At 35.4% G+C, this 16,434-nt stretch overlaps 1 protein-coding gene across 5 annotated transcripts in view; it reads left to right on the top strand.

The window, feature by feature from the left end:
- The window catches only part of N4BP2 (NEDD4 binding protein 2), a 122,809-nt gene that overhangs the window by 13,285 nt on the left and 93,090 nt on the right, over nt 1-16,434 (top strand). For 3 of the 5 annotated variants that reach the window (XR_003606675.2, XM_028087051.2, XM_028087027.2), the window contains exon 3: nt 15,431-15,773. The exons of 1 other annotated variant lie outside the window; for it this stretch is intronic. Coding sequence is in view for 2 of the 4 variants with exons in the window: in XM_028087051.2 (XP_027942852.1) it covers nt 15,545-15,773 (229 nt within the window). In the remaining 2 variants the exon portion in view is untranslated. Of the gene's footprint in view, nt 1-15,430; nt 15,774-16,434 lie in introns of those variants that run through there. One more of the 5 variants, XM_028087065.2, reaches the window with a different exon arrangement.

The raw sequence follows: 16,434 nt of genomic DNA, 5'->3' as shown, positions 1-16,434 counted from the left end.
GCCCGATGTGGGACTCAATCCTAGGACCCTGGGATTGTGAGCCAAAGGCAGATGCTTAACTGACTGAGCCACCCAGGCATCCCTGCTTTTCCCCTTTAATATTTCCCCTTTAATGTTTTAGTTTCTGTTTCTAAAATGCGTCTTCATATTTTATATATTCTCCATTTGCAAATATTATTTGTGCACCTATTTTATGTATGGGACTATGGCTGTCAGATTGGAGTATATATCATAATCTATGTTATCAAGGAACATGGCTAATGGGGAAACAAACACATACAGATGAAAATATGTTGGTAAAACCAACAATGTTTTTGGTTTTAGAGCCTCTAAAATAACCAAGCAAGACTAGTACTGGCAGTAAGTAATGAAGGATTATAGAAAGTGTTGAAGAACTCTAAGAATTACAACTTCCTGGATTCTTTGGCTAAGATCTGTATATTATTTAGCAACTGGCTTTTTCCCTTAAGAATATGTCTCAGAGGTCTTTCTGGTTTCTGCACACATCTGGTTTCTTCATTCTGTCTTAAACTGTTTAATAGTTGCCTAGTATTCTAAAGGATGATTTTTATCATAATTTATTTAGCCATACTCTTATCCACTGATATTTAGGATGTCTTCAGTGATCAATTATAATAGTTATGTCAGATAGATACACTTTAAGATTATTGGTTACCTTAATTTGATTACATTTTCTATAAATGCTATTTTTTTTTTTAGTGACACACCATTTGGTACCTTGATGAGATTTAATATTTATCTTACCCTTATCACAGTGGTACACTTAAAATCATTTTGTAGGTAACTTAATCCCCAGTAAAGATGGATTGATTGGTTTTGGTAGCATTTGTTTCTGAAAGAGATGTTTCTTGATCTTGTTTGGGATGATACAATGTTTTGAGTCCCGTGACTTCCATATATATATTCTTTAGAGAGATGCTTTTTGTTTTTCTTTTTTGATGATTTTAAGGAGCTAAAGTATTATTAATAAATTTGATTGTTAGTATCAATTTTCTTAGGCCTGTTCTTTCTAGATGGTTGATATTGCATATATTAAATAGAATATCTTTCTTGATTGTTATAGAAATTTGTTATTCTGATATTTTTCTGTAAAGGTAAGTTATCTGAAATTAGTAGTCTTTATATAAATATAGCAGATTTATTCATAAAATGACATGGGAAATTTTTTTAGTGAGTGTTGATGATGTAGCTTTCAAAAGGAAGGTATTTTTTGAAGTGGTGTTTATTGGTATATTCACTTTAATGGCAGTACTGACTATTGCCATACCACTGTTAGAGTTCATGTTCACTCTACTACTTTTATAAATTTCATGTTAACCCAGAATTTTTTTTTAATGTTTAAAAGAACATATATCTTTATCTGTTAAAACAAAACAAAAAACTTGAGTTGATAAGGCCTCTGCATACCATGCTGGAATATTTTGCTGGTAATCAGTGAGCAAGTATATATTGATTAGGTTCTCTATCAGGTTAAAATTAAATAATAGAGGTAGAAGAGCTTGGAAAATGTGTATATGAAATTTAAATATTCTTGGACTCATTATTAACAAAAATTTATATTATTTGTTTTTAGGTTCCTCATTTGAGCCAGTTCTTTCACATTTCTCCATAATATATCAAACCTTACTTACCCATCCTTATTTCCCATATCCTTTTAGAATACACTCTCTAGGTCAGGTATGTATGTGAAGAAGCTACATAACCTTGTTTAAACTAGTATCAATAAGCCTCTCTTTATGGAAAAAGGAAGATGCATAAGATCAGTTGATAGAAGTTGAACATTACTCAAGTGAATAAATGGGATTGAAATAGTCTGAATATATAAAGTAAAACTGGTACTTGGGTGGTAGTGTATGTTTTTATAGCAATTCCTCATTATACTAAATATTGGTTGGACACTTAAGCTACTTACATGTTTAGATCTTTTTCCATATAAATAGACACAATGGAAAAAGGTGGAAGGGTTGTATTGTTTGCCAGCTGGAGGAAGTATAGGGGAAGTCTAAGATTCATCTTTGATAGTAGTGATTTTTTTTTCCCCCTGATTATTGAAGTATGCATATTATAGATTATTTGGAAAATGCAAAAGTAGTATATAAAAAGATTAATATGCTAAAAATAAAGTTACTTGTGGGGCACCTGGGTGGCTCAGTTGGTTAAGCGACTGCCTTGAGCTCAGGTCATGATCCTGGAATCCCGGGATCCAGTCCCACATCGGGCTCCCTGCCCAGTGGGGATTCTGCTTCTCCCTCTGACCCTGTCCCCTCTCATGCTCTGTCTCACTCTCTCTCAAATAAATAAATAAAATCTTTAAAAAAAAAAACAAAGTTACTTGTAATCCCATTACCCAGAGATTTCTTTTCCAGTCTAATACTATAATCTAATCTGGTCCCATTTGGGTGTCTGTATAAATGACATTTAGTTTTGTGTTTTGCTTCATTTTCTAACATTGTCTTAAAAAAAAAAACCTCTCAATTAAATATTATCCAAAATATAGTCTTTAATGACTGTATAAAATTCCAATTTAGGAATCTAAATGGATATTGTGCTTAGTGGAGTCTAACAAATCTGGGTTCAGTCCCAGTTTTGGTACTTAAGAGCTTTAAGCTTGATACTTATCTTTTCTAGTCCTTAGTTTTCTTATTTGCAAAATAGGTATAATATTACTTACAATTTTAAGAGTTAAGTAAAATCATGATCTTAACATTCTACCTGGCATATGTTAAGTATTTAGTAAATTATACTTAACTATCACTAGAAATTATTTTATCATTCCTTTCTCACTACTTAGGTTTTTAGTTTTTCTTTGTAAAGAATTCCTGTATTTTGAACATTTCTGTATAAATATCTATTTATATATGTAGTCTGATTATTTTTTATGATGAATTCCTAAAAGTGGAATTGTTGGATCAAAGAATAGAAGTACAGTTGACCCTTGAACAACGTAGGCTTAAACTGCCCTGGTCCACTCACGTGGAGATTTCTTATAGTACAGTACTGTAAATATATTTTCTCCTTATATTTTTCTTAATAACATCTTCTTTTCTCTAGCTTACTTTATTGTAACAAAACAGTATATAATACATTTACAAAATTTGTGTTAATTGACTTTATATTCTCAGTAAGGCTTCCAGTCAAGAATAGGCTATTAGTAGTTAAGTCAAAAGCTTTCAGTGGATTTTTGACTGGGTAGTTGGTGTTCTTGACACCTCCCCCAACATTGTTCAACGGTTAACTGTAATTTAAGATTTTAAAGAATTTTTATTTATTTATTTGACAGAGAGAGAGAGAGCATAGCAGGTGGAGTAGCAGGTAGAGGGAGAGGGAGAAGCAGGCTCCCCACTGAGCAAGAAGCCAGATGTGGGGCTCGATCTCAGGACTCTGGGATCATGACCGGAGCCGAAGGCAGTCGCTTAATCAACTGAGCCACCCAGGCACCCCTAATTTAAGATTTCTTGATACACAGTGCCAGTTTGCTTTCTAGAAAGGTTATACTAGTTTATTCTCATTACAGTGTATGAGAATTCCTATTTCACTGTAGACTTGCCAACAGTGGCTATTATTATTTTAAAAATTATTTTTTGTCTATTAGGCAACATAATAGTATTTGACATAACAGTGATATTCTCTTTAAAAAAAAAAGAGAGAGGGAGGGAGGGAGGATGGGCATGGAGCCTAATGTGGGGCTTGAACTCAGGACCCTGAGATTAAGACCTGAACTGAGATCAAGAGTCAGATGTTTAACTGACTGAGCCACCCATGCAACCCAGTAATATTTTTTTAACTTCATTTTATTAATGCAGTTAAACTTCTAAATGTTTATAGAGTATTACGATTTCTTTTTAGAATTTTATACCTAAGGCTTTCCTGTTCTTCTTATTTCTTTTTCCTTGCCTTAATCCTTTATTTATCTAGCAGAAATGTATTGAGTGCTTACTATGTGCTAGATATTGTTTTGATATTGGTATATAGTTTTGGTACTTACTATTTAGTTTAGTGATGGCAGTGGAGGAGTGAACAGAATTGCCAAAAACCTTTGTCTTCAAAGAGTTTACTTTCTAGTGTCAGGGTATATATAGCCATTAAACAAAATAAACATTGAAATTAGAGAGTGTTGATTTCTTTGGAGGAAAAAAATAATGAAAGGGAGATGGAGAGAACATGCGTGTGTACAGTTTTGCATAGGATGGTTAGGGAAAACCTTGCTGCACAGATGCCATAAGTGAAATCTTGTAAGGAGTGAGTCAGGTAGATATCTGGGGGAAGTGCATTTCAGGATTTGATTTAGCTATAAGGACAGTGAAACAGGAGAATACTGGGTGAATTTAAGAAAGAGCAGGAGGGAGAGTAGCAAGAAATGATTTGAAAGAGTTACTAGGGAACCAGACTGTTTCGTATCTTAACTAGGCCATTTTAAGAACTTGGGCTTTTACTCTATATGAAATGCAGAGGTGTTGGAGGCTTTAAAACAAACCTTGGACTTAGGATCTACTGATGCAGCAGAGTCCCTGTCAATATTCCATCTGGCTTCTTTGCAGAAATTGGTAAACTAATTCTAAATTTTGCATGTAAATCCAAGGGGCCCAGAATACTCAAAAGTCTTGGAAAAGAAGAGCAAAATTCAAAGGCTCACTTTTCCTGATTTTGTTTTTTAAAAGATTTTATTTGTCAGAGACAGTATAAGCAGGAGGAGCGGCAGGCAGAGGGAGAAGCAGGCTCCTCACTGAGCAAGGAGCCCGATGTGGGAGTCGATCCCACGACCTGGGATTATGACCTGAGCCAAAGGCAAATGCTTAACTGACTGAGCTACCCAGGTGTTCCTACTTTTCCTGATTTTAAAACTTAACTACAAATCAAGATGGTGTGATACTGGCATAAGAGTAGATTTATAGGGATGCCTGGGTGGCTCAGTCGGTTAAGCATCTGCCTTTGGCTCAGGTCATGATCTCAGGGTCCTGGGATCAAATCCCATATTGGACTCCTTGCTCAGTGGGGAGTCTGCTTCTCCCTCTGCCTCTGCCCCTCCTCTCCTTGTACTCTCTCTCTCTCAAATAAATAAATAAATAAAATCTTAAAAAGAGTAGATGTATAGATCAGTGAAATAGAATTGAGAATACAGTAATAAACCCTTACAGTTATGGTCAGTTGATTTTTGACATGGATGCCAAGACCATTCATTGGAGAAAGAATAGTTTTTTTTTTTTTTAAGATTTTTATTTATTTGAGGGAGAGAGCACGCGAACGGCAGGGTGAGGGGGATGAGTAGCAGAGGGAGAGGGAGAAACAGACTCCCCGCTGAGCAGGCAGCCCGATGTGGGGCTCAGTCCCAGGACCCTGGGATCATGACCTGAGTCTAAGGCAGATGCTTAATGGACTGAGCCACCCAGGTGCCCCAAGAATAGTCTTTTCAACAGATGGTACTGGGACAACTGGATATCCACATGAAAAAGAATTAACTTAGACCCCTATCTCATACCACATACAAAAATTAAGTAAAAATGGATTAAAGACCTAAACGTAAAAGCTAAAACTGTAAAACTCTTTGAGGAAAACATAGGCATAAATCTTTGTGACTTTTGTTTAAGCATTGGTTTCTTAGGTAGGACACCAAAAGTGTAAGTGACAAATGAAAAATACAGGTAAATTCGTCAAGATAAAAAATGTTTGTGCTTCAAAGGACCTTTCCCACAGAATGGGAGAAGATATTTAATAAAGGACTCCAGAATGCATAAAGAACTCTAAATAATATTGACAGTAAACCTTACTTTTAAAAATGGGCAAAGAATCTGAATAGATATTTCTTTAGATAAGATATACAAATGCTAATTGAGCAAATGTAATGATGGTCAACAACATTAGTCATTAGGGAAATGCAAGTCAAAACTACAATGAGAAAAAAACACCAACCAAAAAAATACAATGAGATACCGTTTGGATGGCCATAATCAAAAAGGTGGATAATAACAGGTGTTGGTGAGGATATAGAGAAATGGGAACCCCCATATATTGCTGGTGGAAATTGCAAATGGTGCAGCCACTTTGGATAACAGTCTGGCACTTCCGTAGAAGGTTAAACATAAGAGTTATCATATGACTTGAATATATTTTGAATTTAGAATGGCAAGATTTGCTGAATGATCAGATGAAGTGTGAAGGAAAGAGGAGGCAAAAATGACTCCTAGTTTTTTGGCCTCGGCAACAAGAAATTGCCATTAGCTGAGATTGGAGGATTATAGATAGGACAGGTCTGCAATGGAAGATTGAGATCACTTTTAGACATGCCTGGTTTGATATGTCTATTAGATATACAAAGTGGAGATATTTAGCGGGTAGTTTGTGTGTCTGGGGTTAGGGAAGAGGTGCAGTTTGGAGATGTAAATTATTAGCATTTTGTTAGTGTTTAAAGCCATGAGACTAGGAGAGGTCACCAAAAAAGTAGGTAAATCAGGGAAAAGAAGAGAAGCTAGGGCTAAGCCCTGGAACAGGTCATTTTTTCCAAGTTGAATGATGAGAAAATTCTGTTAGTGGCCCTGTTCTTAAAAGAAGATAATATCCTTAGGATGTTCTTTGAGGGAGGGATTTATCAGCTGTGTAAAGGCTGCTGATAGGTCTAGACCATTAAATTTAATTTTTATTTTCTAATTGCTGGTGTAGAGAAATACAGTTTAGCAATTTTGCTAAATTATCTGGGTAATTCAAAAGATAATCTGTAGATTCTTTTGGATTTTATATGTACTCAGTTGTATTGCCTGTGAAGAATGATAGTTATATTTATTTTTTTCCAATCCTTACAACTTTTATTTCCTTTTCAAGTCTTTTTTTTTTTCTTTAAAGATTTTATTTATTTATTTGACAGAGAGAGAGAGAGCGAGAGAGGGAACACAAGCAGGGGGAGTGGGAGAGGGAGAAGCAGGCTTCCCAGAGAGCAGGGACCCTGATGTGGGGCTCGATCCCAGGACCCTGGGATCATGACCTGAGCCGAAGGCAGACGCTTAACGACTGACTGAGCCAATGCACTGGCTATGATCTCTGGTACAATGTAGTACTGTAGAATAGAAATGGTGATGGCAGGCATCTTATTTCTGATTACAGAGGGTAAACTTTTAGCATTTCATAATTATGTATGAAGGGTGTGTGTGTGTTTTGTACATGCCTTTATTCCCTTCTATTTCATGTAGAGTTTTTATCATGAGTGGATGTTGACTTTTTTCAAATAGTTTTTCTGTATATATTGAGTTGATTATTATGATTTTTCTTCTTATTTTGGTAATGCTGGGTATTGAATAATTTTCAAATACTAAAACAACTTTATAATCTGAAAATAAATTCAGGTAGTTATGATACATTATTTTTATAAATGACTAATATAATTTTTATATTTTGTGTAACATCACTCATAATTTATGTATTACTACTGTAATATTTTGCTTAGGAATTTTGCATCTATTTTCATGAGTGAAATAGGCCTGTAATTTTTTTCTTTTATTTATTTATTATTTTTTAAAAATATTTTATTTATTTATTTTACAGAGAGAGAGAGACATCGAGAGAGGGAACACAAGCAGGGGCAGGGAGAGAGGGAGAAGCAGGCTTCCTGCTGAGCAGGGAGCCCGATGTGGGGCTCGATCCCAGGACCCTGGGATCATGACCTGAGCTGAAGGCAGATGCTTAATGACTGAGCCACCCAGGCGCCCCAATTTTTTTCTTTTAATATCCTTGGAGGGTTTTGGTATCAAGGTTAGGTGGACCTCATAAAATGAGTTGGGAAGTGTTTTCTCTTTAGTCTCTAGAAGAGTTTGTGTAAGATTGGTATTACAGATTATTTGGTGGAATTTTCTTATGAAGCCACCTTGACCCTAGGGTTTTCTTTGTGGGAAGCTTTTAAGTTATAGATCCATTTCTTTAATAGATACAGGACTATTAGATCTTGTTATTTCAGATATGGTATGATGTGTGTTTTTTAAAAATGTGCATTACATTTAAAGCTTAAAATTTATTAGCATAAAATTGTTTATGATCTCTCTCTTTAAAATATGTCTGTGGACTTGATAATGATGTCCCGTTTTTCATTTCTGATACTGGTAATTTGTACCTTCTCTCTCTCTCTTTTTAAAGATTTTATTTGTCAGAGAGAGAGAGAGCGTGCACACGCACAAGCGGGGGGAGGGGCAGGCAGAGGGAGAAGCAGACTCCCTGCTGAGCAAGGAGCCCAATGCGGGGCTTGATCCCAGGACCCTGGGATCATGACCTGAGTTGAAGGCAGCCGGTTAACCAGCTGAGCTACCCATGCGTCCATTCTCTTTTTTTCATCACTCTTGCTGGGGATTTGTTATTCTTAATGTTTTTTTTTTTTTTTTAAGCTAGTTTAGATTTCAAAGAACCGTCTTTTGTTGTTGTTGATCCCATTTACTGTGTATTTGTTTTCTATTTTGTATTTGCTGTTTGTTATTTCCTTTCTAGTTTCTTTGGGTTTGATTTGCTGTCCCCCCCCCCCAACTGCTTATTGAATATTTAGACAGTTAATTTTTCAGCCTTTCTTTTTTTCTAATATATGCATTTGTATGCATCTTTTTTTTAAATAAAGATTTTATTTATTTATTTGAGAGAGAGAATGAGCAGGGGGAAGGGGAAAAGGGAGAGGGAGAAGCAGAGTACCCACTGAGCAGGGAGCCTGATGCTGGGACTTGATCCCAGGACCCTGGGATCATGACCTGAGCTGAAGGCAGATGCATAACCAACTGAGCCACCCAGGCACCTGCATTTGTATGCATCTTTTTCTGTGCATGACTTTAGTTGTATTTCACAAGTTTGGATATATTTATTTGGTTAAAATATTTTCTAATATTAATTTAATTATTTTTGTTTTTTAAATTTACATTTATTTTTTAAAAAGATTTTACTTATTTAGAGAGTGTTTGTGGGGTGGAGCGGGGGGAGAAGGGAGAGGGACAGAGATGGAGCGAGAGGGACAAGCAGACCCCGAGCTAAATGTAGAGCTGAACTAAGCACAGAGCTGGACCTGGGGCTTGATATCACATCCCTGAAATCATGACCTGAGCTGAAATCAAGAGTGGGATGCTTAATCCACTCAGCCACCCAGGCGCCCTTTAACTATTATCTTAAATTGATGTTAGCATTTCACTAAAATAGTGGAATTCTTCTTTGATTCAAGTATAGGAGTCTCTTTCTTAATTTTCAAACAACTGTGTTTTCTAGTTGTATTTTAGTTACTAATTTCTAATATAATTCCATGTATACTTGAAAATAAAGTGTATTCTGTGGTTATTTAGTCCAGTGTTGTATAGATATTAAGCCAAGTTATTTATTGATCTTCTCTGTCCTTATTGTTCAGCCTTTCTTTTTTTTCTATTTTGTTGGGGGTGCTCCTTTTTCTAATAGTTACAGAGGGAGTGATTTTACAAGTTGAATACAAGCTTAGAATTGTAGAATTGTTATATCTTCCTGGTGAATTTTATCATTGACTTTTATCATTGACGTGTACATCAATGGTGATTTAGATAAGAGCAATTTTTATTTTCTTTTGGAAAACAATTTAATATTTGACAAAAAAAGAACAACATAAATCACAGGGAAAATCAGAGCCTTTCTGGGCTTCTTTTTCACTTAGTTTAGAATGGCTTGTACTTTGAAATGAATATGGGAGAAGGTACCAGAAACTTTTGGTTGCGTAAGACACCTAAAACATTTTTTCCCTTTTAAAAAAATTTTTTATTTTTTTATTCAGGTATAATTAACATACAGTGTTGTATTAGTTTCAGGTGTACAACATAATGATTCAATAATTCTGTGCATTTCTCAGTGCTCATCAATATGAGCATACTCTTAATCCCCTTTATTTTACCTATCCCCTGACTTACCTCTCCTTTGGCAACCACCATTTTGTTTTCTGTATTTAAGAGTCTGGCTTTTTTACCCCCTTGGTTCATTTGTTTTGTTTCTTAAATTCCACATATGAGTGAAATCATATGATATTTGTCTTTCTCTGGCTATTTCACTTCTAGATCCATCTGTGTTGTTGCAAGTGGCAAAATTTCATTCTTTTTTATGGCTGAGTAATATTCCACTGTGTATGTGTGTGTGTATGTGCATATCCCACATCTTTAATCATCTATTGATGGATACTTGGGCATGGAGACTTGAATTCATGACCTTGACATCAAGACTTGAGCTGAGATCAAGAGTCAGACGCTTAACGAACTAAGCCATCCAAGAGCCCTTATGTCTTGGCTATTGTAAATAATGCTTTAATAAACATAGGGATTCATGTATCTTTTTGAATCAGTGTTTTCATTTTCTTTGGGTAAATACCCAGTAGTGGAATTATTGGATCATATGGTAATTCTATTTTTAATTTTTTGAGGAACCTCCAAATAGCTCAGTACCCAAAAAACAAATGATCTGATTAAAAATGGGCGGAGGACCTGAATAGATATTTTTCTAAAGAAGACATACAGATAGGCAACAGACAAATGAAAAGGTGCTCAACATCATTAATCTTTGGGGAAATGCAAATTAAAACCACAACAAGATATCATTTTACACCTGTCAGAATTGCTGAAATCAAAAAAATAATAAGTCTTGATGAGGATTTGGAGAAAAAGGAACCCTTGTGCACTGTTGGTAGATAAGAGCAATTTTAGAGTAGTTGTAGAAATGGTGGATGCAAAACCCTCTTTATGAAAGAATGGGAGGAGAAAAATTGAAAACAGTTGCTGTATGTTGTACATATTTTTCCCTAATTTTGTTTCTGATACATAGGTCTTTTACATTTAAATGTGGCTAGATGTGTTAGTACTTTTTTTCTTTATGACTTTCTCTTTGTACTTTTTTGCTTCCCAAGATGGGATATTCACTTGCTCCATGGAACTTATATTCCTGAACAGTGCTGTCCAATAGAACTTTCTGCACTGATGGAAAAGTTTACTATTTCTGCTCTCCAATATGGTAATCATTAACTGCATGTAGTAATTGAGCTTTTGAAATGTGTGTAGTATGACTGATGAAATGAATTTTTAATTTAACATGCTTTTTTCAGAATTAAACTTTTTATTTTGAGATTACAAATTCACATGTTCTAATAAATTATGCAGAGAAATCTCCTGTGCTCTTTACCCAGTTTCCCCGATAAAACATCTTTGCACAACTATACCATGGCATCACAACCAGGATATTGTCATTAATACAGAACATTTCCATCACTACAAGAATCCCCCAGCTTACCCTTGTATAGCCACACTCACTTGTCCTCCTCTCCCATCCCTTCCTTAACTCTTGGCAATCATTAATTTGTTCTCTGTTTCTGTAATTTTGTCATTTCAAAAATGTTATATTAATGGGATCATTCAGTATATAGCCTTTTCGGATTGGCTTTTTTCCACTCAGCATAACTTTGGAATTTCATCCAGGTTGTTTTTGTGTATCATCAGTTTGTTCCTTTTTATTGCTAACTAATATTTCATGGAATGGAAGTATAATTTGTTTATCCATTCACCCATTGAAGGACATCTGAATTGTTTTCTATTTTTCAGTTATAATGAATAAATCCGCTGTAACCTTTGTTTATAGAATTTTGGGTGAACTTAATATTTCATTTCTCTTAGATAAATGTCCAGAAATGCAATTGCTGAATTGTTGTATGATGTTACATGTTTAGTTTTTAAAGAAACCTCCAAACTCTTTTCCAAAGTGGCTGTACTATTTTACATTCCTAGCAGAGTGTATGAGCGATCCAGTTTCTCTGTATCCTTGCCAGCATTTTGTGTTGTCATTAGTTATGTTAGCCAGTTTGATAGATGTGTAGGTAATAGCTCTTTGTACGTAGTTTTAATTTGCATTTACTTAATGCCTAATGAGGTTGAACATCTTTTATGTGCCTATTTGCCATTCGTATATCCTTTTGGTGTTATGCTTTTTGCCCATTTTCTAATTGAATTGTTTGGTTTTTACTGTGGAGTTTTGATAAATTCTTTATGTATTTCAGACACTAGTCAGTTGTTGGATATATGGTATGCAAATATTTCCTCCAATCTGTAACTTGTCTTTTCATCTTAACAAGGTCTTTCACAGAGCAAAAGTTTTTAGTTTTGATGAAGTACAGTTTCTCTGGTTTTCCTTTTATGGATCATACTTTTGTTTAGCTCTAGGTCCTGGAGATTTCCTCCTGTTTTTCTTTTTTTTCTTTTCCTAAGATGTTTATAGTTTTATGGATTTAAGTTCTTGGTCCATTTTTAGTTAATTTTACTATAAGTGTGAAACTGAGGTCAAGGTTTATTTTTTTAATCTGTGGATGTCCACTTGCTGCAGTTTCATTTGTTGAAAAGACTCTTTTCTCCGTTAAATTGCTTTTGCACCTTTGTCCAAAGCCAGTTGGGCATATTTATGTTGGTGTATTTCTGGGTTCTCTCTTCTGTTTCCAAATCTATAATCTATTTTCAGATCTATATGTCTGTCCCTCTACTGATACCATATAGTCTTGGTTAGTGTAGTGATATAACAAATCTTGAAATTGAATTGACTGATTCCTCTCTTTCAAAATTGTTTTAGCAATTCTAGTTCCTTTGTCTTTCCATTTAATTTGAGAATAATCTTGTCCATATCCACAAAAAAATCTGAGAATAATCTTGTCCATATCCACAAAAACTCTGGCTGGGGTTTTGATAGGAATCTGCAAATCAATTTGGGGAGAATTGACATCTTTACTATGTTCAGTTTTCTAGTCTATGAACATGCTGTGTCTTTCCATTTATTTAGATCTTTGATTTCTTTCATCAGTGTTTTATGTTTTGCTCTTCTTTTTCTAGGTAATGGTGGGGGCTTAGATTATTGATTTGAGACTTTTCCTCTTTTGTGATTTGTATGCATTTGGTTATAAATTTGCTATAAATGTCTGGCATTGCTGCTTTAGCTGTGTCCTACAAATTTTGATACGGTATATTTTCATTTTCGTTCATTTCAATGTATTTTTAAATTTTTCTTGAGACTTTTTCTCTTTGACTCATGGATTATTTGGTATATTGCTTAAGTTCCAAGTGTTTGGAGATTTATCGGTTATCTCTCTGTTAATTGATTTCTAGTTTGATTCCACTGTGGTCAGAGAATATACTTTGTATGATTTCAGTCCTTTTATAATTTGCTGGGGTTTAAGGTCTAGGACATATCTTTCTTGGTACATATTTGGTGGGCACTTGAAAATAATGTATTCTGCTGTTGTGCTGTTGTTGGGTGGAGTGTTCTATAAAGATTGACTATCCTTAATTGATGGTGTTATTGTGTTCTGTATCCTTGCTCATCTTCTGTCTAGTTATTCTATCAATTGTTGAGAGAGGGATTTGAAGTTTCTATAATTGTGGATCTGTCCATTTCTCATTTCAGTTCTGTCAGCTTCTGCTTCACTTATTTGGCTCTTTCTTTTGGTGCATACACATTTAGGGTCGGTATGTCATCTTGGTGCACTGATCCTTTATGATTATATAATGTCCTTCTCTGTCTCTGGCAGTTTTTTCCCCCTCCGCATTCTACTTTATGGGCTATTAATAAAGAAAGGTGTAATTTAACTGAATTTAAATGAATTTAAATTTAAATAGGCTCATGTGGCCGGTGGCTGCCATATTGACAGTGCAGTTCTGGAAGATGGAGAGAGCTATGACACAATAAATTTAATTAAAAGGTACATTTTATAGTATGGGTGTTAAGGGCCAGTGGGTGGTTAGAGGAAATGGAGATTGGGGCAGAGGGATCAGGGGACATGATTTTAAATTGGGTAATCAAGGAAGAAATCATTCACTGTGACACTTGAATAAAGATTTAAAGGAGTGAGAGTTAGCAGTGCAGATATTCTGGGGAAGAGTATATCAAAGGCCAGCATCACCCTTTGTATATCATCACCAGTATATCAAAGGTCAGCCCACCATCAAAGGTGGGCTACTCTAAGAACTTTAGCTTTTATTGAGTGATATGTGGAGAACTACTTGAGGATTTAGAGCAGATTTGATTCATTCTGACTTGTGTGTTGTTGTATGTTGTATGTTGTACAAAGATCATTCTGGCTGGTGTGTTGAAAATAGATTGTAGGTGACAAGGCCTGGAAGCAGAGAGAACATTTAGGACCCTGGAATATGAATGAATGATGATAGTAGCCAGACCAAATGGTTAGAGCAGGTTTTAGGGAAAATATCAGACATTTAGTTTTAGATAAGTTAAATTTGAAATGTTTTAGATACATCCAAGCGGAGAAAGCAAATAGACTATCTGGGGTTCTCTAGATCAATAATGAGTCCCTGCCCTTGTGGAGCTTACTTACACTTTACTTGAATATGGGTAGTAAATACAATTTAAAAAATGAGTAAAACATACACTGTGTTAGAAGATGATAAGTGTTATGAGAAAATTCAAGTAAGGAAAGTAGGATAAGTGGTGTTGGGGAACTGACTTCTTGAGTGGGTAACGTTTAAGTAATGATAGGAAGGTGTTGAGGAAATAAACTTTTATAGATACCTGAGAGAGTAGTAGTTTAGGTAGAGGGAGCCAAATGTAAAGGTTCCCTGAGGGGAGCATGGCTGGTGTGTTTGAAGAAGAACAAGGAGGCCAAGTGTGGCTGGAGTGACACTGAGCTCAAAGGGAAAGAGGTTTAGGGATGACAGTACTGAAGTAACACATGTCTGAGTGATGGGCCGTTTTAAGGGTTCTGGCTTTTACTCTGGGTGAAATGGGAAGCCACTGGATAGTTAAGCAGAAGATACGTATTAACTGAGTCCCACTGATTGCTCTGCTACATATAAATAGCAGAAGGGGCAAGGAGATTGGTTTGGAAGCTTTTACAGTAATCTCTCCAACAGGCTGTGGTGGCAGTGAGATAGTGAGGAAAGGTTATAGTCTGGATACATTTGAGGGTTGTATTGACAGAATTGGCTTACTGGTTGGATTTGGGTTGAGAGGAGTTAGGACTTATTCCAAGATTTTTGACCTGAGCAGTTGGAAGAATAGAGTTGTATTAACTGAGACGGGAAAGACTGAGAAGAGCGAATATGAAGGAGGTGATCAGGAGCTCAGTTTTGGACATGTTAAGTTTGTAATGCCTATTACACATCCAAATGTAGGTGTTCAGTAGGCGTTGTCATTATGAATATTTCAAAAATGAAATAATGACAGTAAAACAGTGTACACACTGTTGCGAAAATTCATTATATTTGTTAATATCTTGATTTTTATTTAACATGTTCAATCCTGGCAAAATTTGAATCTTTTGAAGAGAGAAGTTGTCTGACTGCTTTTTGGCTTTGCTACCAGAGTTGATGGTACTTTCTTAGAGTTAAATAAAGATGTCATTCCGATTTTAGAAATGGAAATATAACTATATAGTCTGAGTGTTTTTACTTGCTTTCTATTTTAGGTCCTATTACTGCTGGATTGTGCAAGATATTTAATCGTGTTTTCTTTGAGGTATGACTTAAATATCAAACATCTTAAATAAGAAAAGGGAAACATTTTAGTTTTGGAAGTCAGAATGCCAAGGAGAAAGAAAAATCTTGGGGGAAATCCTTTTCGGAAGACTGCAAGCTCTAAGGAAGTTGTCGTATCCAGTGTTGCTAGTCATGAGGAGCCAACTACTACTCTTCCTTCCATGTGTGAGACAAAAGTTGATCAGGAGGAACTCTTCACCAGTATCTCAGAGATGTTTTCTGATCTGGATCCCGATGTAGTGTATTTGATGCTTTCTGAATGTGATTTCAAAGGTGAGAAAAAGTTTAGTTTGAACACTTTGCATCGTATAAGTAGACTTCATGTACTGTGCCATGACCAGTAGTAATATAGAAAAATGACTGCCTTATTTCTGTTTTGCTAATTTATTGAGCGTCTGCTATGGGCGAGGTACTAAGTTGATAATTGTGAATGATATGAAGAAGAAAGCATTGTTTTTTTCTGCTTTTGAGAAATATACAGTTTAGATATAAGATGTATGTATAGATATCATATTTTATGTTTCATTTCTTTTTATCTTCCCTCTAGGACAGGTTGGCACTATTAACATTTTGGACTGGATAATTCTTTTTTGTGAGTGGCTTTCCTGTGAATCATAGGATGTTTAGCAGCATCCCTGGCCTATACTCTGTAGATTCCAGTAGCAACCTTCAGCAGCCTGTTGTGACAATTAAAAATGCCTCCATCTGTTGTCATATGTCCCTTGGGGACCAGAATCATCCCCAATTGAGAACCACTGTCTTAGGATGTAAGCTTCATAAAGACAGATTTTATAAACTGTTTTTACTGCTGTATCCCTAGCCCCTAAAATAGCAAATGATTCAGATAGGACCTCAGTAAATATTTATTGAGTGAAAAGATAATTGTAATTGTGGGAATGAGAGCTGATTAGGTGTTGATGCTAATAGAGTAGTG

Source organism: Eumetopias jubatus, unplaced genomic scaffold (genome assembly GCF_037043125.1).
Source record: "Eumetopias jubatus isolate StellerSeaLion01/CBP00866 unplaced genomic scaffold, mEumJub1_p1.0 scaffold_2, whole genome shotgun sequence".
Taxonomy (NCBI): Eukaryota; Metazoa; Chordata; class Mammalia; order Carnivora; family Otariidae; genus Eumetopias; species Eumetopias jubatus.
Note: the sequence above shows the minus strand (reverse complement) of the source record. Positions and strands in the feature narration are given on the sequence as shown.